We start from the raw sequence: 25,888 nt of genomic DNA, 5'->3' as shown, positions 1-25,888 counted from the left end.
CAAATAGAGCCATTTTGAAATTTGGCATGTCCTCCAGGTGACTCAATAACCATGATGTACATGGAAGTAAAGGAAACATTGTCTTCTCCTAACCTCACAGTCCAATTCCTAAGAATGTGTATGTCTCTTGGAATTGAAATGTTCACCTGCGATAACAAGCTAGTTTAAAACTGTATACAGTAGGGCCCTACTTCTCGACATTCCGCTAATATGGTGGTTTTCAATTACAGTAGGGCCCCACTCATACGGCGCTTATTCTGCCTTTTCAGCATTTTTTGGCATGATGCGCTCCAAGAAGGGCGCCAGGTGCCATTTTATTGTCGGTGTTCCACTTTTCATTTCGCTTTTCAGCGGGGGTCTGGAACCTAACCCGCCATATCAGTGGGGTCCTACTGTACAATTCTTTTCAGGCATCCACAGGTGCTGCTTGAAACTGGTGATCAACTTCTAATTAAACCCATCTCTACTCAGAACACATGTATAAAGGCACTGTTTCTGCCAAGGCATTGTTATGCAATCTTGTTTATTCATTGGCAATCACTCGTGGCTGAGTAAGATTGTCTTCCAGGGTAAGATCTTTAACAGTGGGTCCGTAAGTGACTGTGGAGGCCAATTCTGGATCCACACAGCCTCCCACAGCGAGGACATAGGTTTCCAGATAGAAGATGGTCACAATGAGGATTTACTTGACGTGCCTTCCGCTTAGCTGGTTTGTCCCTTTTGCCCTGTACTTGTGCTTCTTCAAAGTCCATAGTACCTTTGATAATGGCTGACCTCCAATTGGGACGCTCATGGGCCAAGGCTTCCCAGTTCTCGATGCTCATGTTACATTTTTTTAGATTAGCTTTGAGAACATCTTTAAACCTCTTTTGCTGTCCACCGATATTCCGTTTTCCATCCTTAAGTTGGGAGTAAAGTAGCTGCTTTGGAAGACGGTGATCAGGCATTTGAACAACATGGCTGGTCCAGCGAAGTTGACGTTGGAGGATCATTGTTTCAACACTGGTGGTCTTTGCTTCTTCCAATACGCTAACATTAGTCTGCCTATCTTCCCAAGTAATTTGCAGAATTTTCCGGAGGCAGGATTGGTGGAATCTTTCAAGAAGCTGGGAGTGGCGTTTATAGATGGTCCATGTTTCACAGGTGTACAGTAAGGCTGGTAGTACAATAGCTTTGTAAATAGGCATTTTGGTCTCCCTGCGAATATCCCGATCCTCGAACACTGCTTTATTCGGGAGAATGCGGCACTCACAGAGCTCAGACGATGCTGAATTTCAGTGTCGATGTCAGTTTTTACAGAGAGATGGCTGCCAAGGTAAGAAAAGTGATCGACATTCTCCAGCGTTGCACCTTTAAGCTGGATTGATGGCGCTACAGAGGGATTGGTTCACACTTGCTGATGAAGCACTTTGGGTTTTTTGATGTTAAGCGAGAAGCCAAGCTTTTCATATGCTTCTGCAAAGACATTTAGGATAGTTTGAAGATCTTCCTCTGAATGTACGGACACCACATTATCATTGGCATATTGAAGTTCTACGAAAGAGGTTGTAATTACCAGAGCTTGGAAAAGTTACTTTTTTGAACTACAACTCCCATCAGCCCCAGCCAGCATGACCACTGGATTGGGCTGATGGGAGTTGTAGTTCAAAAAAGTAACTTTTCCAAGCTCTGGTAATTACCTTACTTTTTGCTTTCAGCCTACTGAGATTAAAAAGCTTTCCATCTGTTCGATATGTGATTTCCACGGCAGTGGGAAATTTCCCCTCAACAAGGTGTAGAATCATGGCACTGAAAATAGCAAATAAGGTCGGAGCAATGACGCATCCCTGTTTGACACCTGATCCCACTTTGAATGGATCACTTTGAGAGCCATTGTTATCCAAAATTGTCACCATCATGGAGTCATGGAGTCATCGCAAAATATTCACAAATTTATCAGGGCATCCAATTTTCAGAAGGATGGTCGAGAGTGGTTCAATTTACAGTATCAAAGGCCTTAGTCAGATCAATAAACGCCATATACAGAGGTCGGTTTTGCTCCCTGCATTTTTCTTGAAGCTGTCGTGCAGTGAAGATCATGTCCACTTCCCCCTAGAAGGGCGGAAACCATTTTGGGATTCAGGGAGGATGTCTTCTGAGATAGGTAGGAGGTGATTTGCGAGGATCCTTGCAAGGATTTTACCTGCGGTAGCTAGAAAAGAGATGGCTCAGTAGTTCCCACAATCTGTTCTATCACCCTTCTTGAAAAGAGTGATAATTATGCCATCCCTAAAGTCTTCTGGGATCTCCTCCCTCATCCAGAGTTTTTGATGCGCTTATGAAGTTGTTGTGTAAATTCAGACCCACCTTATTTAAAGACTTCAGCAGGAATCCCATCAGGTCCACTAGCTTTGCTATTCTTCATTTGATTAATGGCTTTACTGACTTCATCCAAATTAGGGGATACTGCAAGCTCATCTCTAATTTGTTGTGGGATTTGCGAGAAGACCTCATCAGCCACAATAGAGTTACGATTAAGGAGGTCGTGGTAATGCTCTTTCCAACGCAGTGCAATAGACTCTTTGTCCTTTAGAAGTTTGGTACCATCTATTGAACGTAAGAGATTTGTACCATAATTTGTTGGTCCGTAGATGGCCTTTGTGGCATTAAAAAAGCCCTGTGCACCATGAGCATCCGCAAAATGCTGGATTTCTTGACCTTTCTTTATCCACCAGGCGTTCTTAAGTTCTCTAATTTTTCTTTGGACCTCAGCCTTTGCACTGGCATAATTTTTTTTGCTTAGCAGCACAGTTAATATCTTTTTGCCATATCTGGAAGGCTTTCCTTTTCTTGTCAATGATATGGTCAATCTCACTATCATTCTCATCAAACCAGTCCTGATGTTTCTTAGTTTGGTATCCAATAGTTTGTTCACACGCTGCAATAATGGAAGTCTTCAGTTTAATCCAGTGTTCCTCAACGTTTTCAGGGAGTTCCATAGGTAGATGTTTCTTGAGAGTTGTTTGAAAGCAAGCTTGCTTAATAGGATCTTGAAGGGCGTGGATGTTCATTTTACACCTTGGTTTTCTTCTACAGTGCCTTGCAAAAGACTCCTGACCAAATGGTACATTGTAATTTCATTCTGTGTGATATTTTATTTTGAAACACTGAAACTCAAAATCAATTATTGTAAGGTGACTTTGGTGTTATGTTGGGAAATGTTTGTAAGAAACATAAAAAACTGAAACATGTTGCTTGCATAAGTATTCAAACCTCACACATTAATATTCAGTAGAGTCACCTTTCACTGCAATAACAGCTTTAAGTCTTTTGGGGTAGGTATGTACCAGGTTTGCACACAATGTCAGAGGGATTTTGGCCCATTCTTCTTGGCAGATTTGCTCCAAGTCGTTCAGGTTGGTTGGACATCACTTGCTGACTGCAATTTTCAAAGAGCACCACAGATTCTCAATGGGATTCAGATCAGGACTTTGACTAGGCCACTGTAGGACATTCACCTTTTTGTTCTTGAGCCACTCCAGTGTTGCTTTGGTCTTGTGCTTGGGATCATTGTCCTACTGAAAAGTGAATTTCCTCCCAAGCACCAGTTTTTGAGTGGACTGAAGCAGGTTCTCTTGCAGTATTTCCCTGTATTTTGCTCTATCCATTCTTCCTTCAATTTTAACAAGATGTCCAGTCCCTGCTGATGAGAAGCATCCCCACAGCATGATGCTGCCACCACCATACTTCACTGTAGGGATGGTGTGTCTTGAGGCATGGGCAGTGTTAGGTTTGAGCCACACACAGCGCTTTGAGCTTTGGCCAAAAAGATCTATCTTAGTCTCATCTGATCACAAAACCTTTTCCCACATTGCAGGTGGGGCACTCTCATGCTTTCTGGCAAACTCCAGACGCGCCTTCAGATGGTACTTTTGGAGTAACGGCTTCTTTTTTGCCACCCTCCCATACAGGCCAATGTTATGCAGACCTCTTGATATGGCTGACTGGTGCACCATTACTCCACTCCCAGCCACTGAACTCTGTAGCTCCTTCAAAGTGATGGTTGGCCTCTCTGTGGCTTCTCTTACAAGTCTCCTCCTTGTTTGAGCACTGAGTTTTGAGGGACGGCCTTTTCTTGGCAGTGCCTGGGTGGTGTGATGGAGCTTCCACTTCTTGATTATTGATCCAACTGTGCTCACTGGGATATCCAAACACTTGGATATCCAAACACTTGGATATTATTTTGTACCCTTTTCCTAATCTAGGCATTTGTGTTACATTATCTTTCACTTCTGTAGAATACTCTTTGGTCTTCATTTTCCTTCAGATCCACAGCCTACCAATCATCCTTTAACAGTGGGGTTTTTATCCTGACAATGTGACAGCAACTTTAATGGTAAGGTAATTGTGTCCTCGATAGGGCAATTTCTTTCATCTGTATACACTGAGAGCTTTCAAAGCACAGGGGTTGAATACTTAATGCAAGCAACATGTTTCAGTCTTTTATGTTTCTTACAAACATTTCCCAACATAAAACCAATGTCACCTTACAATGATTTTGAGTTTCAGTGTTTCAAAATAAAATATCATACAGAATGAAATCACAATGTACCATTTGTAATTCAGCAATGTAACAGCATTGGTCAGGGGTTTGATTACTTTGTAAGGCACTGTATTTGGGGGATGACCAGCCAAAGCTAAGCACCTTTAAAATCCCATTGATTTAAGTAGGAGTAGTAAGCTCCTACTTTGGATTTTGATTGGACTTTAATTTTTTTACCCTGATTATATTGTCCTAAAAGCTTATGATTTCTGGAATGTTTTGGTTTCAATAAAAAAGATTTTTTCGTTCTGTTTCCCTTCTTAAGTTTTAATTGCCAATAAAAGTCAGAAATTTGCCGAGGACATTCATCTAATTTTATTGTGGCGATTCAAAGTTGGCGAAAGCATACCAGAATAATCTTAGGAGTCTGGAAGTTATCAATGAAATTATTAGTAATTAACATGAGTGAAGAAACAATGAAATTCCCCCCCACACACAGTATGCAACAATATCGATTGATTAAAGATCCCCAAAACCATGCAAAGGTCACATGTGTAACTTGCACGTTCATGTAATGTGATTAAACACAGATAGGTCTAGTAACAAGCAAACTAAAAGGTAAAGGTAAAGGTGTCCCCGCACTTATAGTGCGAGTCGTTTCCGACTCTTAGGGTGACGTCTTGCGACGTTTACTAGGCAGATGGTATATATGGGGTGGGATTGCCAGTTCCTTCCCCGGCCTTTCTTTATCCCCCAGCATACACCGGGTACTCATTTTACCGACCACGGATGGATGGAAGGTTGAGTGGACCTCGACCCCTTTTACCAGAGATTCGACTTCCTCCTTTTGTTGGAATCGAACTCCAGCCGTGAGCAGAGCTTCGGCTGCGTTACCGCCGCTTACCACTCTGCGCCACGGAGCATCTTAACAAGCAAACTAGCATAACATAATTAATCAAAGTACCTTTGACCACTGCTGCATTTTGTAATATGAAAACATAATGTCAATACCAATCCTTCCCAATAAAGTTGTGTCTGTCTCATTGTGACATGCATCAGCCTTAACTAAAAAAGAAAAATATATTAGCAACTGTGGCTTTAGACTTCTTGAAATGTTTTTTTAAATGGAACAAAATCAATATAATGAATTTGCTTATAAAAACAAATTACCTGCATTTGAGATGTTGCCTGCAACAAGCCCTCATATGAGAAAAATATATATATCACACAGAATATTCAAAGCAACATCTAGAGCAGGGATCACCACGTGTTGCCTGAGGGCACCATGGGTCCACAAAAGCCTTTAATTGTGTCCCCAGCAGGCAGCCCAGAATATAAGGTGTCATTTTTTAATATCATTAAGTCTCTTGCCCTCCTAGAAGCAAAGCTATGGAGCAAAACATGTAAGTACAGGAATATCCTGCTATACGGACATACTCTATACTCCACCATGCTCCCGTTTACGTACGCTTGCTTCACACTTACGGACACTTAACAGTGTGTGTGGGTGGAAACATACGCGATCGTGCCACCGCAAATCAGCTGGGAGGCGCGATTGCGATCAGCTCGGAGGCGCGGCAGCGCAGCAGCAGAGGCTTTAGTGCGGGGCTTTGAGGCTCCGCATGAAGGAGAGGTAAAAAAAAAGTTTTAAAAGGTAGTGCTTCACTTTAAGGACATTTTCGGTTTACGTACTTGCTCTGGTCCCATTGAGTACGTTAATGCGAGGTATTCCTGTATCCTTCTAAGCGATTTCTGTGGAATGAGTCAGCCTGGTTGCTCCTGTCAGTTTTTTTAGCCAATGAGTTAAATCAGACATGTGAAGTTGTTTGTTTGAATCCCTATGGCTCTAAAGCACTGCTGTTTTGCCCTCCCTTTTAGTGCACTTTTCCTGTGTCTGTCCTGTACAGGGCTCGCCTGAGATCAGGTAGTGCCTAGAAGTTATTTTCTGCAAATACTACTATACAGTGAGTGTGGGTGAATGTTAAGAGAATCCCTCTCTCTCAAAAAGGCAAATGTGAAAACTTCGCAAAGAGGCTTAGACAAGTCTCCTGCTTTGCAGGAGTGAAAGACCAGGGACTCATTAAGAAATCACTTATAATTAACTTACAGTACAATGGCATACATGTCTACTTAATAGTAAGTCTCTGTGTTTAATGGGACTTACTTCCAGGTAAGCTGGTACAGGATGGCAGCCTAGGCCTTGGTTTACGGTTGGCATTAGGGAAAAACAGGGTTAACAGCTATATGGCAGGCAGAAATTCAACAGGTCAAGCCTTTTCTAGTATGGAAATACGATTATGGGAAAATTTTCACGATGGCTACTCTCTAATTTTGTGTTATGCTCCACCCCTATGGCAGCCATTTTGTGTTATGCCACAACCCCATGGCAGTCATTTTGCAACTGGTGCCCCCAACACTCTCAAAATCTAGAATGTGCCCTCTGGTCCAAAAAGGTTGGTGACCCCTGACCTAGAAGGCTAAACAAAATTTCTGCCTAGAGGTGATGCTAGTCTGTACTCAGTATTGGACTTGTCCAAAACCTCACTGAATGAATTTCAAGTGCTTTGTTCATGTGACTATATCTTTTAAGCTTGGGATTCTTTTGCAAACTTTGCAAAGCCAGTGAAGTCAAGGTGGTGGTTTGGCTTTAACACAGTTTGACTCTTGACATGGGGGACATTAGAATAGCATTGTATGGGAGAGCTAGTTACAAGATTACCCACTTCCATAGGGTCAATGTGACATTAGTTCTGTGGAATAATCTGCATTATTTTATGCAAATAGCTTTTTAAACATACAAGAAACATAGCTGGACATGCTTACTACAAAGCAGGTCCCACTGGACATAGTGGGACTTATGAGGAAATATGCCGAGGTTTGTACTTTAACTTTGTTATGAAGAGTGATCAAATATAAGGTTTTTGGCTCTTCAGAGTGGTGTCTTTACAATAATATGACCATTTTCAGGGCCAAGAAACCAACATCAACAGTATGGAGACAGTAAGTTAGTTCAGACATAATGTGATCTGGCCCTTGGAACATTCCCTATCCACTCACTGGCCCTGCTTTGCACCCTGAGTGTTTTTGTCTGGTTGGTTTGTGCCCTGGAAGTCTGACAATGCCTCATACATGTCTGGATTGGGGACACAGAGGGGTGGGTGTGTTTGTGCAGAAATTAGCCTACTGTACAAAGGAAGACATCTGTTGCTCCGCCCACTTTTTACTCTGGATCTACCAATCACTGGCTTGTGGGCCTCTAAAGGATGCCCAGAAGGAAATGTGGCACTTGGGCTGAAAAAGGTTTTCCGTCCCTGCTCTTGATCATAAGACTCTGGCTTGTTTGAATTAACTGGAGTTTAAGCAGTGATAACAAAGTTTAGCCGTAACAGTAAACCACGGCCAGTTTAAAGTCAAGAGTGGGAGGTTTTTATTTCTTCTTCTTCCACGCAAAAAGAGTGCACGAGCCCCAAGCTTTTCATAGCTAGTGCACACAATGCAAAGTTTCAGTTTGACTTTATGTCCAATTTGTCCAGTGAGCTGGTGCTAGGGATGGAGAGAAATTAGATTCAGTTCACATTTCAAGCCAAATTTATCAAGTTCACACTTTCTGAAGCAATATGAGAATGAAGACACAGGCATCCTTGGAAATTCGCACATTCAAATTTTGCAATACAAAACAAAGTTTACAAAAATGCACGTGTAAGGGGAAAGTGCATTAAACTGAATGTATGAGTGAAAGTAACATAAATGCATTATATGATGAGAAATCGCTTGCAAAAAAGTGTACATTAGTCAAAATTGCATACAAAAATGTGTTTATTGGGAGAAATTCTTACTAGAATGTTCAAGAATTTTCATGAGAATTTAAATTGCAAATTGCTGCAGAAATATGAAGAAATTAATTTAAGATTGGAAAAATGAGAACTTGAAAGCACCAAAATTGACAGATACTTTTATCCCTAGTTAGCATCCATGGTAATCAGGGGTGTAGTCGTCCAGGGTTTCGGGAGTCTTAGACCCCTTACTTTATTGGGAGCAGGGTCCAGCCAGGACACTTTGTCGCCAGAGTCCCATGAGCCAATCAGCATAAAAGAGAAGTGTCTTAGCCACAGAGAAGAATCTTCTAACACGCTTCCTTGTCCTTTCCTGCTGATTTGAGCCAATCAGAGTGAAATGAGGTGAATCAGTCACTGGGAAGACTCTTCTCAGTAACTAATACTCCCTTTTCATGCTGACTGGCTCCTAAGGATGTCTGCTATTATTATTATTATTATTATTATGGTAGAAAGTGTCCAGGGGAAGGACTGGGGAGTGTGGCAATGTCGATAGAGAGCAAGCAAGCGAGGAAGCATGACTGTGAGGAGGCATGGCATGACTATCACGAAGGGACCCTGCACTTCTGAATTTGCCCCAACCCTATTGATGGCTACAGACTGTCACGTATTCCTTTCACATTTGCCGTGGTGAGTAATAAGTATTTTGCCAACAACAGCTTATATACCATGAAACTTTATTTGTTTGGAGCCAGACTGTACCATCTGTTCACAGTATCCCATTTGAGGGCATTAGATGGTGCAGTGCTGGCTTTTCCCAGCTGGCCATGACTCTGTGTGTGTGTGCATGTTTCCCTTGGCTGGAAACACCCTATCAGAAAATAAAAATATATGGGTAATGGGTTAACTCCTTTTCACACTACAGCAAGTGTTTCCATACCCAAGGACAAAGCCCAAACAGACCAGGAATGGGAAAACAAAGCAGACATATGTCTTATATGTTAGAGGAACTGGGGATCCACCTGATAACTGGATGGAACTATTATCAGGTGGATTCACAGTTGGCTACAGAAACATACTCAAAGAGTGCTTATCAATGGTTCCTTCTCAAGCTGAGGGAAGGTAACAAGCAGGGTACCATAGGGCTCAGTCCTGAACCCAGTGCTCTTCAACATTTTTATTAATGACATGGATGAAGAGGGCAGGGAATGCTTATCAAATTTGCAGATGATACAAAGTTAGGGGGATAGTCAATACCCTGAAGGACAGAAACAAAATTCAAAATGATCTTGATAGGCTGGAACACTGGACTGAAAACAATGGAATGAATTTTAACAGGGATAAGTGCAGAGTTCTACACCTAGGAAAAATAAACCAAGTGCACAGTTATAAGATGGAAGCTACTTGGCTCATACTACATGTGAGAAGGATCTTGGAATTGTTGTTGATCACAAGCTGAATATGAGCCAACAGTGTGATGTGGTTGCAAAAAAGGCAAATACTATTTTAGGCTGCATTAACAGAAGTATAGTTTTCAAATAGCATGAAGTATAAGTTCACCTCTATTCAGCACTGGCTAGCTTTATCTTGAGTACTGTGTCCAGTTCTGGACACTGCACTTTAAGAAGGGTGCAGACGAACTGGAAAAGTTTCAGAAGAGAGCAACAAGGATGATTACGGGACTGGAAACAAAGCCTTATGAGGATAAACTGAAAGAACTGGGCATGCTTAGCCTTGAGAAGGGAAGACTGAGGGGAGATATGATAGTACTTCAAAGGTTGTCACACAGAGGGCCAGGATCTCCTCTCAATCATCCCAGTGTGCAGGACACAGAACAATAGGCTTAAGTTACAGGAAGTCAGATTTCGACTGAACATCAGGAAAAACTTCCTACCTGTTAGAGCAATACAACAATGTACAACAATGGAACCAATTACCTAGGGAAATGGTGGGCTCTCCAACACTGGAGGTATTCAAGAGGCAGCTGGACAGCCACCTGTCGGGTATGCTTTAACTTGGATCCCTACATTTAGCAGGGGGTTGGACTTGATGGCCTTATAGGCCCCTTCAAATTCTACAATTCTATGATTCTATCATTCTGTGGGTCCTTTTTTAAAAGTTCTCTCCTGCTTGTATCCTGTCCCCAAATCTCACTGGGATGGTTTACCTGCCTGAAATACTTGTGGTGGTGGTGCACTTGAAAGAGTACTTGGGAGTTGACATTTTAGCGAACACCCCTCAAGAATAATAGACAATATTCTGAAAATTTTACCTGCAGCTGCAAATTCACAAAAAGGAATGCCGGGTCTCTCTTCTGCCACTGAACTGGTTAGGATGCTAGCAATGCACAGTGAATACTTTTCAAGGTCACCAACATTTTCACACCCATTTCTCACATTAATGTATAAAGTTCCTAATTTGAACCAGTCATCTTTTTCTTTACAATGCTGTTCAAAAAGTAATAAAAAGTAAATTGAATTATTCACAAATATAATACAAACACAAATGTGATAAACATAAAAAGCAGTTAAAGTTTTTGTTTTAAGTTAGCAGCATGATCCCACTTCAGTAACTTGGGCTTTGTTTGCTACTGGGCCACTGGGAAACCAGTAAACTTTGAGACCTTTAACAATATTATACATGAAAAAGATTCAAAATAGTTACTGTACAAAGAGTTTTAATAATTCTGTTCCTGTAAAATGCAATCCAATTTTGAAATAGGAAAATATAAAGAAAAGTATCTAAAATGCACTGCCTTGGACAAAATACAGAAACTATTTGCTACTTAACAAACAGGGGAAACAAAGACACTGAATACAAAGATGACTGGGTTTCTGTTTTGTTTTTTAAATGCATACAAAATGCAGCCATGAAGTTGGCCATCTGCCTCAGGAGAGGCTGTTTTACTTGTTTCCCTTCAGTGAGTTTTCCACAGAAAACCGTGCATGCCTGCATGCACACAGAGCTTTTATCCACAGCAAAAAGCTGTCAGAGATGCAAGTCTTCATCATGTTGAGAAGTCAGGTGCAAGCCTTATACCTTCAGATTGGGTACTCTCAAAGCAACTACCAGAGCAGAATCTTCTTGATTTTGTAACCAAAATCTCCAGCTGATCTTCTATGCCAACAAACAAGAGGATGAACAATATGCAGTGTCATAAAGTCACCAAGGCACTAGAGACATCTGGCAGGCCGATTTTACAAAAACGTCAACCTTTCCAAGAAGCAGTTATGGTTGTCAAAACAAGAAGTTGTGTGTATTTGAGATCATAGGATGATGGTGTAGAGGTCAAGTGAACTGGTAGCTATGATGAATTAAACAATTAATTTACAAGCAATTCACATCAATAGTAAAAGAGGTAGTTGAGAGTACTGATGGCTATGTTGACTTCTTATGCACACTGAACCCGATTCCTACTATCTTGCTCATGAAACTAAACCTATTCTGCCCCTTACTCATGAATGCTGGCAAGAGCACACAGCATTCAGAACACTTAACAAATTCTTCAATGTGAATCATGAGAAGGATGATGAAGTCACATTTAGAAACCTGAAAAGCTAAAAACTGCTTGGAAGGTCCCCCCCCCCATTTAATTTACAACTACCTTGAGAAAGAAAAGTATTATTTCCCTCCATATTTGTACAGACACTGAACCACCAAGAGCCAGTATGCCATTTAAATATTGAGCACCCCAATTCCTAAGTTATATTTAGGAATAAGGCCTACTGAATCCAACAGATCTTACTTCCATATGATTTGATAAGCATTTAGATGTTAAGTATTCTCTCAAGTCTGTTTTCAAAATAAGAAGTATGTACTGTACCTGAAATTCTGCTATTGCTGAATCCAAGTCACAAAGGCTGGCCTTATGGAAATGTCTTGCCTGAAATCTTATGAACAAAATATATATAGTTATCTACTTTGGAAAAAGCTTAAAATTGGGTTTAACATTAAAAATATTGAAATTCTGAAACATTATATATTCCTCCCCCTAAACTCTCCCACAACATTATAATCAAAATATGACCCCATCTTTGTTTTTTCCTAGCATGCATGAGTAGTGCAGAAAGGTCAAGGGAAGCAGCTGCAGCACACAACAAAAGTGTGCAGCTGGATGTGCCCTATTATTGCAGAGGATTTGAGGACACAATTTTCTGCTATCATAATATTTTAAAAATTGACAGGGGAAGAAACTGGTAAAAGATATCGACAACGTAGATTACAATGGTAACAGCATCTCCTATTCTCCAACTTGTGTCCTCCAATTTTGTCCCTACAAGAGTGCCTGTACTCTTACTGGGGATTGTGGTAAGCAAGATCCAGTGCAAAGAAGCTCCTAGGAGGGGGTGGGGAAGGTGTAAATATCATGCTTTGGCAATTAATTAGTTGGATGGGATATACATTTACAAGATACAGCAAACCAGACCTCTAAATAGATGGCCCCCAAGGAGAAATTCCTTAGGTCTCTTAGAGAATAGATGTTGGGTTGGAATTACAGAGATGCTCCAGATGGATGGGGGAGAAGCCACAGCTTGGTGACAGAGCATTCAGTTTGAATATGGAAGAAAGCGTCCTGTTTTTTTCCAGGTGCCTTATATATCTACATCTTGCAAATCTATTTCTCACGAAGTGCTGCAATTCCTATAGATTCTCAGTGGAACATGCATCTGTGTAGCTCATCAGTTACTTGGTTGGGTTTTGCTCCAAGTCCTGCTTTTCTCTAACCACAGGCTCCAACAGAGAATTTAAGACCCAGCTTAGATGTAATGACCATGGTTAAGACTTCCAGAGTTGATTAAACCATAGGTTATCATTGCATTCAAACTGGGAAACTGGTTTAACCATGATCTGATCCTGGCTTCTATCCTAGTTTGTAGTCTCAAGATTAAACCAGTTTCCAGGTTTGGATGTAATGGGAAATTATAGTTTAACAAAACCCTGCCTAATTAAGGAACATGAGAGAAAGGACAAAGGAGCATATAAGGCAAAATGCTTGTTTTTTAATCTAATAAACCACTGATTATTAGAACAGGATTTTTATGGCTGAATCAGGCCTAAAAACTCAGTAATGAGAGACCATTATCACATTGTATGCACTCATTTGAAAATGATACTGCCAAATCTTATTTCTTTTTAACTGTATATCGTAAACATGACTTAACTGAGCCCCCAATGGGAGCTTCCAAAATAAAAAAATAAAGTCAGTAAAGTAAAACAGCATACAGTAATACCTCAGTTAACAAGTCCTCCAGGAAAAAAACTCCTTTTAACAAAGTCTTTTTTGGGTGACAGAGTCAGAATGTGGCTCCTTGTCTATTGGATTGCGGCTGCTGCAGACAGCTCTCTCACACATGGCTGGAATGGTGCTCTTTGCAGGTGGCACAAGCACCTCCACAGTAAGTATTGCTTCGGTGCCCTAGAAGCATGGTTTACTTCAGACACATCTGCTTGAGTATAGCAGAGGATGGCAGAGAGAGCGCATGCACAGAGTGGTGGCGGCGGCTGCCCCTTGCCTACCTGCTCGAGTGTATGGAGAGGACTATGCTCAAAGCTTTAGATTGCTATAGAAAGATGCTACATAATAAAAGAAAAAAGGCAAGGCAGGCATCCCTGATGCATTTTCGAAGAAGCCTTCGTCTGTACGCCAGTCTTACCTGACCTGGTTGTTTCATTTCTGACATGCGTGTTGTTAGTTTTGAATAAAAAGTTTGCTGAAATACGTTGAACTGCTCCTTTTTGTGGTCCCTATCCCTACTCTTTCCATGTTATTCCTGTTTCTGGTAGGAAAGTTTCTTTTAAAGAAGTAATGTCCAGGAACACATGTATTTCATTAACTAAGGTATTTATTATGAAAACATATAATCTAATACAAATAACAAACTAATACATAGTTGAATCTCATCTTGTTGAGATTGAGAAATAATTTATAAAATATGTAGACTGACATTTTATGGCACCAGAAGTTGAGAAAATGTATCTTTTAGCTGTAACACAGAAAAGTGCATACCTGGATATCAAGACAGTTCTCTCTTTACTGGAAACTTGTAGTTGGTTTAGGAACTTGGTGATATAGTTAACATGCTCATATTCGAGAACCATTCCAGCATCAAGAAGCTATGGTCAGAAAAAAACCCCAAAACCTGAATATTCCTATAAACTTTCTACACCATTAGATGTGTACCATTTCTGTACCAGTGACACAATAAGCATATTTAGGTAATGCGTCTACGTATACTGATTTCAAAAGTCCTCTGCAAGCAATCAGTTCTGACCTCTGGCAAGAATTATCAGTCATTCCCCCAGCAGAAAGAGAAAAAGGGGTGGACAGTCCCACCCAATTTGTGCTCTGACTTCATTCACAGTCAGTATTTGCCCGCCCCAACAGATTACAGCAGTCCTTGACAGCAAAAAGGGGTCACCAACCTTTTTGGACCAGTAGGCACATTTCTAATTTTGAAAAACTGTTGTGGATGCCAGTCACAAAATGACTGCCACAGGGGGATGGCATAGCACAACATGGCTTCTGGGGAGGCCATAACACAAAATTAGAGAGTACAGTCATTGCTGCTCCCTCTCCCCAAAATAATCTTATGCTTGCTGCGGGATGTCACCTATGTCCTGCTGGTACAGATTACAGAGATCACACAATATTGCTTTCTCTCTCTCTCACACACACATGCACACAATGCTGTTGCTGTCTAATAACAGGAAGCATTCCTTAATACCAGAAAAAATATACAAGGTGGCCACACCACACTCACTCTTTTCTCACACACAGCACATACACACACTCATTACACACATACAAGTGAGACATTCATACACTTCACATATACACAGCCAGACGTACATCTTTCTGCCCAAATGCATCTCACTCACTCACACACACTCACTCTCACACAAACACACACACACTCCCTCCCTCTCCCCCCCACACACTTGAGCAGCCCCCCTTCAGAAAAGCTCCTCCATGGGTAAAAGCAGTGCCTGCCATTAATAAAAATGGAAAAACATCCCCTCCCCCCAAAAATATCCATGAAGGTCACCAACCTTGGGTGTTGGTCTAGTATAATAAATAATAATAATAATAAATTTAATTTATGTGTCGCCTATCTGGCCGATGGCCACTCTAGGCGACGTACATACAATAAATATGGCAAAATAGAATACAAAATACAATGAAATAATATAATACATAACATACTTAATAGGAGGCATTTAAAACAGGAGAATATTAAGCCTCCCCAGAAGTCCCAAAAGCCTGCTGAAAAAGCCAGGTCTTTAAGGCCTTGCGGAACATATTCAGGGAAGAGATGTGCCGAAGATCTTGTGGGAGGGAGTTCCAGAGGGTGGGGGCCGCCACTGAAAAGGCCCTCCCTCTAGTGCCCACCAACCTAGCTGCTTTGGTTGGTGGGACTGAGAGAAGGCCTTGTGTGGCCGATCTTGTCAGGCGGCATGATTGGTGGCGTTGTATAAATGCTTAAACAACTTGTGCTTTGGATCAGGGAAAGCTGGTGGAGGAATTCTATGGATAAATTGATTTTGGTGGCAACAGCAATTCCAAACTTCCAGCCAAATTTTGCCTAATCCAGTTACACTGACTCATAGGAACAGTATAGTTTGCATTACCTATGGTAAAACCATTTCAGCTGCCATTTCAGGCAACAGATTCTAGTTGGGATGCCAACAAGCATCTCTGTGTTATGTAACAGAATGCATTTTTTACTCTTCCTCCAGATACAAAATGTCTAAGGCTGCTACCAACAGGATTGAGTCTTCCCAATACTACAGACCATAGCCTTTGCAGAGGCCTGTAGAAGCTGGCAAAAGCGATTAGATTATGCCAGTGTACAGGACAACCCACAATTCTATAAAGCTGTTCAAATAATTCTGCCCCCAAATCATCTAATTTACAGTTCAAAATTCAGCTGTAACCCTACTTGCTCCCATTATATTTCAAAAAAACTGTTTCTTCTTCCCTTGTAGTCAAGTGAGCACCTTTCCAAACATACAAGGTCCATGATGTTATAGAAACAGAAAAACCTTCATGGCTTTCATAACTTTAATGGTCTGAAAAACCACCCAGCTATAATGGACTGAAGAAACACTGAGAGGCCTCAATTATAAGGTTGGTATTAAAATGTAACAGTTAAATAGCTTAATATAGTATCTGCAGGATTGATGAGATTTCTACGTATACTGATCGTAGATAATAAAATGTATTTTCAATAAATAAAAGACCTTCAGGATTCCTCCATATTCATATAACTTTTTTTCTTACTTTTGAAAATTCTAACTTTCATATAAAGGGCACAGTCAGTTTTTTAAAAAGGTTTTAGCCTTAAGTAGCACTCTGTGCCTACACACTTCAGTATGAAATGGCATAAAATCAAATATAAAAGAACACAGTATATGACAGCATGTAGTAGAAGCACAGAAATTTATGCAGAAAGCAGAATCACTAGATCAGAAAATATGTTTAACATTTAGGATGGAATCAAACAATCCAAATCGTACCTTGCACGAAATGTCAATTAACTCAGACACTACGTCTTTCAGTTGCATGGAAGCCACTTGTTCAAATACTTTGAGGAGAATGTCTACAGTTGGCTAAACAAAACAAATGACTTAAAATTTGAGCTAAACACATTGAATGTAATTAACAAAACTTAAAATACAATTTCAATCTGAAATGAAACAGCTGGCTATCATTTATAGGTCTTCAAAGATTTGATGCTTACTCCTGAAACATGACTGCCACTTCTGAGTGACTGAGAACCCATGCCTTTGCAGTACTGGGGAACCTCAAGCATCAGACCAGCATGTGATGATGGTAGGGGAAGTAATTCTCTGTGGTAGCCCCCACGTTGCAGGATGACTTACTTCCACGCTGAGGTGTGTCTTGCGCCACCACATGCTTTTTGACAACTGGCCAAGACACACCTCTCTACTCAGGCCTTTGGTTGAGGGACTGTCTTCTCTCCTCCTGCATTGTTCACAGACTGTTTTGTAGTTTCATGTTGTTTTGTGGGTTAATGTTATTTTCATCTGTTTAACTGTAGTATTTCTTTAACTCAGCCTGGGACCATTTGGTGAAGGGCAGATTATAAATGCAAATAAAAATAAATAAATAAAAAACTTACATTTGCCTAGCCCTACCTGGTTTTCACATACAGTCAATACCATTCCAGTGTGGGATCCCATCTGTATGACAGCAACCATTATGTTGTCAGGAGACTTCTGAACTAGAGCAAAGGTTAAGTTGCAACCTATGCTTTTCTATTGCCAAATGACAATGGTCACAATGCAGAGTAGTGTAAATTAGAGACAAGTGTACAGAGGGAGTTTTGAAAAAGCTGCTAACTACGCAAATTACAGGCCAATTACGTTAATAAATGTAGATGTTAAGGCACTAACAGCGATTTTTACTAATAGAATGCAGACAGAGATAGCAACGGTAATACATTCGGATCAAGTGGTTTTTATTCAACATAGAAAAGGAGCTGGTCATTTAAGATTGATAACCAACTTTGTTGCTTTAAACAGTCAAAGAACAGATCCAGCTGCTCTTACTTCCCTTGATGCTAAAAAAAGTGTTTGACAAAATATATTGGCAATTTATATTTTGGAAAAAATGGATTTCCTCAAGAATTCATAAGGTGAATCAGATTCTTAAATTGCAAGTAAAGACAAACAGAATCCTTTCAGATCTATTTGGTTTGGAGAGCTACCAGACAGAGCTGCCTTCTTTTTCCATTGATACTTGATCTTCATTAGAACAGTTGGCATGCACAATTAAGACAGTATAGGGAGATCTATAGTTTTGTTTGTGGAATTTAAACTAGTTTTGTATGCGGATGATTTGTTACTATTTATTAGTAGACCTGAAACACGTGTATTAGAATTAATAAATAATATTGGTAGAATTTCAGGAGCATACAATTATTTGATTAAAATATGAATTAATGTTAGTGGGCAATTGTAAACCACCTACTTTGTATTCTATTTGGTGATTTTGTTGGTGTCTATAGGTCCTAACATATCTAGGCATTTTAGTTGAGAAATATTTCTCAAATGACTAAATGAACTTAAATAGGTTGATAGCAGATTTCCAGGAATTTGGAAAGATGGGCAAATATCTTGTCATGGATAACATAGTGCTATGTGGTGTGTATATATATTCCTGAACCTTATTTTCAAAAGATTAATGGGATACTTTGGAAATTTATTTTGGACAATTCTCTAATTTTTCACTTAAAAGAATGCAACTGCTAATATTAGGAGGAGAATTTAATTTTCCACACATTAATTTGCACCATAAGGCATATCTTTTAGCATGCACAACCTGGCAATTTTCTTCTTACGCGCACCCTGGACTTCAGAAAAGCTGATTTTAATAAACTCAGAACAACTGTACGTACGGTTCTATGGCAAGCCACCCTAATGAGAAAAGGAGTCCAAGATGGGTGGAAGTTTCTAACAAAGAAAATTCTAAAAGCGCAATGGCAAGCAATTCCAACAAGGAAAAGAGGGGAGAAACAGCAGAAGAAGCCAATGTGGCTTCACAAAAAGCTTAGAGATGACCTGAAAACAAAAAAAGGACACATACAGGAAGTGGCAAGAAGGCCAGGCCACAAAGGAAGAGTACAGGCAGGTATCACGGAATTGCAGGGATGGTGTCAGGAAAGCTAAAGCTGAGAATGGACCATTGGTCTCACCTGAAGGGTGATTTTCCTATGAGTACGGACATCACAGCGGGTATTAGCTCCACCTATCGTGCGAAGGCAAGAATGTCTTTGAAGTCAAGACTAGGGGCGTCAGGCCCCTCCCACTCTCCAGTTCATTCGCAGCGAGTCTAAGGAGAAATATCTAAAAATACAAGAACAAGGCCAACAGGCCTGGCAGGAGGAAAATAACACAATAGTACCATGCATAGTAACATGACTCCAACATAGCGGTATAACAGAACTAGAAGTCTTGACTTCACTCTTAAATTTAAATATAATAGCGTAACAGTAATATATAACACATTAGAAAATATATAGTCATCCTCCAACTGGGAGGGTCGTGATGTCCGTACTCATAGGAAAATCACCCTTCAGGTGAGACCAATGGTCCATTTTCCCTATGAGTCCGGCCATCACAGCGGGATGTACCAGAGCAGCCCATACAGGGAGGGACCACCCACGTGTTAATCGTCATTAAGAACCTGTTGCAACACTCGTCTGCCAAAAGAAGCGTCAGCAGAGGCATAGCGATCAATTTTATAATGCCTTATAAACGAGTGTGGGGTAGACCAGACTGCAGCCCTACAAATATCGGCAACAGGAGCATTAGTGGCAAAAGCAGCCAAAGTGGCAGCTGACCTGGTAGAATGAGCCGTTATACTAGCTGGAACTGACAGCTTCAGAGACTCATATGCTAAAGTAATACATGCCCTTAACCAACGGGATAAGGTAGAATTGGATACTTTATGTTCCATAGACCTTGGATGAAAGGATACAAACAGAGACTCCGTTCGTCGAATCTCTTGGGTCCTAGACAGGTAGGTCTTGAGAGCCCTCCGGACATCTAACGAATGCCAAGCCTTCTCGAGAGGATGGGTAGGATTCGGGCAAAAGGAAGGCAAAACAATGTCCTGGTTGCAATGAAAAACCGAATCAACCTTGGGACGGAAGGAAGGATCAGTCTTCAGCACAACAGAGTCCTTATGGAAGACGCAGAGGTGTCGAGCAGAAGACAATGCGCCCAACTCCGAAACGCGTCTGGCAGATGTGATTGCGATCAGGAACAAGACCTTGAAGGACAGCATACGTAGGGGCACAGTCCTGATGGGTTCAAACGGAGGGCGTTGCAAAGCCTGCAGAACGTTCGGCAAACTCCATGAGGGAAACCGATGGACAACAGCCGGAGAGCGTAGGGCGACTCCCCTCAAAAAACGTTTGATGAACAGATGTGAGGACATAGGAGCTCCAGGAGAGGACACTGAGAGAATGGACGACAGAGTGGACGCATGTCGACGTAGAGTGTTGGGTCTAAGTCCCATCATGAAGCCGCTATGGAGATATTGCAGCACCTGTTGCATGGTGGCCTGGGATGGATCGTGGTGGTGGAACTGGCACCACTTGGAGAAAGCCACCCAAGTATGTTGATAAATACGAGTGGTAGATGGTCTTCTCGAGGCCAAAATAATATCAATCACAGCGTCAGACAGGCCAGCTGACCTCAAATGTCCCCGTTCAAACGCCACGCTGTTAGATTGAGCCAAGTAGGGTCCTGGTGCCATACTGGACCCTGGGATAGAAGGTCTGGCCTGACTGGAAGTGTCCAAGGATCCATCATTGACATTGCCAGAAGATCTGAGAACCACAGTCGGCGTGGCCAAAATGGTGCTATCAGAACCAGCTGTGCCCTCTCGGTTCGCGCCTTCCTCAAGGTTTTGGCTAACAATGGTATGGGAGGAAAGGCGTACAAGAGACCGTCTGGCCACGGTATTGTCAGAGCATCCATTGCTTCCGTTGTTGAATCCAGGTATCGGGCAAAGTACCTGGGAAGCTGGCAATTGCGACTGGAGGCAAACAGGTCGATTGAGAATTCGCCGAACCGACTCTGAAGACGATGGAAAATGGCTGGGTGAAGATTCCATTCCCCCGGAAAAACCTGTTGTCTGCTGAGCCAGTTTGCTGTCACATTCCAAATCCCTCTGAGATGTTCTGCTTTCAGGGATTGTAGATGATGTTCTGCCCAGACAAAGATGAGGAAGGCTAGGTCCTGCAGAGGACGAGACCTGGTGCCCCCCTGTCTGTTCAAATGTGATTTTACACACGTCCGTTCAAATGAGGACATGGTCCAAAGGGAACAGAGACTGAAAATGAAGTAGAGCTAAATGTACAGCCTTTAGCTCTAGCCAGTTGATGCTTTGAGTCTGCTCTGTGGTGGACCAAACCCCCTGAACGTACTGGGAGTTGCAGTGGGCTCCCCAGCCGATGAGGCTGACATCTGTGGTTACAACAGTTCTGTGTAGTTCTCTGAACGGCGTGCCCTTGGAGAGGTGTTGGGACCTCATCCACCAGCGGAATGATAGGCGCAGCGCGGGGGTCAAGCGAACTTTACGATGGTTGGAGCTGGCAATGTCCTATTGAAAGGGCAGTAGAGTCCATTGAAGATGCCGAGTGTGGGCTCGAGCCCATGGCACAATATGGATTGTAGAAATGAACATTCCGAGCACCCTGGCTAGAAGCATGACGTCTGCTGATGTTTGTTGCATCAGGGACCTTGCGATGCTTGTGATGGCAGTGATGCGATCTGGAGCCAGGAATACCATTGCCTGCAGAGTGTCCAACATTGCCCCTAGATGTAGTAGGCGTTGGGTTGGTTGGAGATGGCTTTTGTCGAAGTTGACAAGCCAGCCGTAGGTCTCTGCCCTGGAAGCGTCGGTTCCAGGAGCCCCTGAATGAATTGGGGTCATAGGATCTGAAGTTGTGGCCTCGTCCTCCTGGCCGCGTTCCTTGAAAAGGCTGGTTAGTACGGAAGGAAGGAGATCGCCTGAAAGGCCTGTGGTCGATGTTCTGGACAGTGGCCAGAACCGGTTTGTGGGCGTCTTTGGAATCAACCAGCACTGCCTTTAGAGCTTCCTCGCCGAAGAGTAATGATCCGTAGCAAGGAGCCCTGGACAGATTCATTCTGGCTGCTGAATCAGCTTGCCAGTGGCGAAGCCAGAGGGTCCGTCGAGCGACTATCTGAGCCGTCATGGCTCGTGCCCCCAATTGAGTGGCGTCCAAGGTGGCATCGGCCACAAAAGCTGCTGTCTTACGCAACTTTACCAGTGACCTTCTGAGGGCGACAGGATCAGGGTTAGTGTCCTCTAGAAGATCATCCAGCCACATCATAGCTGCGCTAGAGAAAATGGAGGCCGAAGCGGAGGCACACATGGAGAGGGCAGTGGCCTCGTGATTTTTGCGGAGGACGAAGTCTATTCGTCGCTCAGTAGTGTCCTTTAGTTGCGATTCCCCTTCCCTGGGCAAGAGAGAATGTGAAACGAGGCGAGTGATTGGTTCATCTATGCCAGGGACGTCTAACTTGGTGGCAAAGTCCGGAGCGAGGGCGTAAAACCTGTCAGCCAGGTTTTTGAAGCGGCAAGAATGGAATGGGTGAGCCCATTCCTCAGAGGCCAATTCGGCAATCAGGTCCGGCACCGGGATGTAATGTTCAGTAGGTGCAGGGGATTTGAGAACCTTGGCCCCTTTGATGGCTGGGGTGGAGGAAGTTGAAGGCGCAGTCTGGAGACCAAGGGTATTAACTACCCTGCGTGCCAGGGACTGATAGTCTGAAGCATTAAACAAGCGATACACAATGTATCCTCCTCATGATCTGAATAATCGCTCCAGTCATCTCCTTCAACGTGGTCAGTGAAGGTTGACTCCTCCGCATACGAGGCTTCGTCAATACATCTGCCTCTGGCTACATCAAAGGGGTTAGGTGAACAGGAAGGATGAGCTTCATGACACGCACGTTGGTCCATGTTGAGTTGGGGTATGGCAGGAACTTGTGGTGGTGACTGCATTTGGTTGAAAAATGCCAGCATGGCTTGAAGTTGGAAGAGGAAATCAGGGGACGGCAGCAGCCCAGTTGTGGTAGATGTTTGTGCCTGAGTGGCTATTGGAGCAGATGTTTGGGACGGTAAAACGGAGGGAGGCTGGTTAGGCGAAGGCTGAGTGTGGAAGCCAGCAAAATCTTCCTCGTCAGAGGAAGCAGCAGGGGAATGAAGTATATCGGTTATGTGTGCCTGAGTTGCTGTGGTAGTGGTGGGGGTTGGCACAGAGGCATAGCGTGGCCGCTTTGGTTTGCTATGGCTTGAAAGATGTTTTGTCTTAGCCATTGCTTTAACATGCTTAGGCTTAGTCGCCTTAGAGTGTTGCGGCTGGGCTGTTTGTGACATGCCTGGCTGATCTGGCATCATATTGGCTGATTGCGACATGCCTGGCTGTTCTGCCATCTTATATTAACTTGGGTGCAGTACACGGCCACAGAGGGGGCAGGATGTAAAGACCCAAACTGGCACAGTGTACGACCACAGAGGGTGTAGGATACACTGGCAGATGGCTAAGTGCACGGCCACAGAGGGGGCAGGATGCACTGTGGTATCAGCGTTAGAATAATATAGGCTGTATAATATAGGCTATATTTTAGGCTTGGTACACGGCCACAGAGGGGGCAGGATGTACAACATATAGTTCAGATTAGTGCTGTAGGCTGGATTTCAGGCATGGTACACGGCCACAGAGGGGGCAGGATGTACTGAATATAATTCAGATTTAGTACAAGTCAGCCACTGATATTAAAGCTCCAGCCTTGATGATACTGAATATAATTCAAATTTAGTACAAGTCAGCCACTGATATTAAAGCTCCAGCCTTGATAATACTGAATATAATTCAGATTTAGTACAAGTCAGCTCCAGCCTTGATAATACTGAATATAATTCAGATTTAGTACAAGTCAGCCACTGATATTAAAGCTCCAGCTTTGATAATACTGAATATAATTCAGATTTAGTACAAGTCAGCCACTGATATTAAAGCTCCAGCCTTGATGATACTGAACATAATTCAAATTTAGTACAAGTCAGCCACTGATATTAAAGCTCCAGCCTTGATAATACTGAATATAATTCAGATTTAGTACAAGTCAGCCACTGATATTAAAGCTCCAGCCTTGATGGTACTGAATATAATTCAACTTTAGTACAAGGCAGCCACTGTATTAAAACTCCAGCCTTGATGATACAGTTATAGTAAATTTGTGTGTGAGGAAGCCCTGTGTAAGTCTGTCTACAACACACAGACAACACACATACAGATAGCTTGCAGGGAAGGTATCCGTTGGTTAATAAAGGGGTAACAAAAAAGGTGGGAAATTTGAATCCAACAAAAATGGCGCCCGGAAAAAAAAAGGGTGGGAAAAAATGATCTAAAAATGGTGGAGATAGACGGAGCAATGGCGGCCGTCTGGTAACGAACTGGGGGAAGGGTAGCCCAGCACAGTCTCGCAGGGGGAGCCGCGGGGCCGATAGCCGCGCTTGCGGCTCTAAAAAACCCCAAGAAGGAGACTGCCGAGAGAAGCCTGTGACGGATGAGGCAGCAGGAAGGCAAGCCGCTGCCGCCGCCGGCTGCAGAGCTCTCTGCGGCGAAAATTAAAGTCACGGAGATAGAGGGAGAAAAGGAGCCGTATCAACAGGCTCTGGAGAGGCAGAACCCCGGCAGGCTGAATTAAGGCGGCAGGCTGAAATTAGGTGTCTGGGGAAAAGGGCAGGGAGCCGCAGCCGCAAGCTCCCGCCTGGAAGAGAACCGCAGCCGCGGTCCCTTCAAAAGCTCCACAGAGCGCGGCTTGAGCAGGAAAAGCGCTACGGGAGAGACAAAGCCGCGAGCTCCCGATGGATGGCAAAGCCAGGGAGGGAAAGGCTCAAAAACGGCCAAAAAAGGTAGAGAACCGCAGCCGCGGTCTCTGTGGGGACCCTCAGACAAGCAAGGGAAATAAAAGTAAATGGAAGGCTAAACACAAAAACATGGAGAACCGCAGCCGCGGTCTCTGAGGGAACCCTCAAAGGAAGTAGAAATAAACTTAAATGAAGTTAAACAGAAAAACAGGGAAAGGATGGACTGGGGAGACACACAAGTAACACTAGGTTCGCACCCAGTCAGAACAAATAAACAGACAAATACGAAAAAACTTAGCTAAATGCTACGCTATAGTATCTCAATCTTGTTCGTATGAAGGCAAGAATGAACTGGAGAGTGGAAGGGGCCTGACGCCCCTAGTCTTGACTTCAAAGACATTCTTGCCTTCGCACGATAGGTGGAGCTAATACCCGCTGCGATGGCCAGACTCATAGGGAAAATGAGCTGAGGTTAGCGAGGGATGCTAAAAGCAACTAAAAAGCTTTCTTCAGGTACGTCCATAGTAAAAGACAGAGAAAAGAAACAGTGGCACAGCTACTCAATGAGGATGGAAAAAAGATAACAGATGACAAAGAAAAGGCAGAAGTGCTCGATTCCTACTTTGGTTTAGTCTTCTCCCAAAAAAGGGTCTGTGACCCTCCCGGGAAACATGAAGTAGAAGGGGCAGGATTGAAGCTTGAGATTGATAGACAAATGGTCAAGGAATACCTAATCACTTTGAACGAGTTCAAATTGGCAGGGCGCAATGAACTGCATCCTAGAGTTTTGAAGGAACTGTCTGAAGAACTCTCAGAACCGCTGTCTATTATCTTTGCGAAATTATGGAGGACTGGTGAAGTGCCGGATGACTGGAGGAGAGCTAATGTTGTCCCTATCTTCAAAAAGGGCAAAAAGGAACTGGGGAGCTACAGACCAGTCAGCCTAACATCAATGCCTGGAAAAACTCTGGAGCAGATTATAAAGCAGTCAATACATAAGCACCTTGAAAACAATGTAGTGATCACTAGGAGCCAACATGGATTTATTTAACGAACAAAGTCAAGGAAGCTCTTAGAGGCAAAAAGTCTTCCTTCAGAAAATGGAAGTCTTGTCCGAATAAAGAAAACAAAAAGGAACACAAACTCTTGCAAAAGAAA

General features: G+C 42.7%; 1 protein-coding gene across 8 annotated transcripts in view; it reads right to left on the bottom strand.

Moving 5' to 3' along the window:
- The window catches only part of TOPAZ1 (testis and ovary specific TOPAZ 1), a 79,071-nt gene that overhangs the window by 7,616 nt on the left and 45,567 nt on the right, over nt 1-25,888 (bottom strand). For all 8 annotated transcript variants that reach the window (XM_061586338.1, XM_061586340.1, XM_061586341.1 and 5 more), the window contains 5 exons: nt 16,813-16,905; nt 14,303-14,409; nt 12,119-12,185; nt 10,568-10,742; nt 5,487-5,587 (listed from right to left, as the gene is read on the bottom strand). In XM_061586338.1, the coding sequence (XP_061442322.1) occupies nt 5,487-5,587; nt 10,568-10,742; nt 12,119-12,185; nt 14,303-14,409; nt 16,813-16,905 (543 nt within the window). The remainder of the gene's footprint in view (nt 1-5,486; nt 5,588-10,567; nt 10,743-12,118; nt 12,186-14,302; nt 14,410-16,812; nt 16,906-25,888) is intronic.

The sequence above is a fragment of the Rhineura floridana genome, chromosome 10 (genome assembly GCF_030035675.1).
Source record: "Rhineura floridana isolate rRhiFlo1 chromosome 10, rRhiFlo1.hap2, whole genome shotgun sequence".
Taxonomy (NCBI): Eukaryota; Metazoa; Chordata; class Lepidosauria; order Squamata; family Rhineuridae; genus Rhineura; species Rhineura floridana.
Note: the sequence above shows the minus strand (reverse complement) of the source record. Positions and strands in the feature narration are given on the sequence as shown.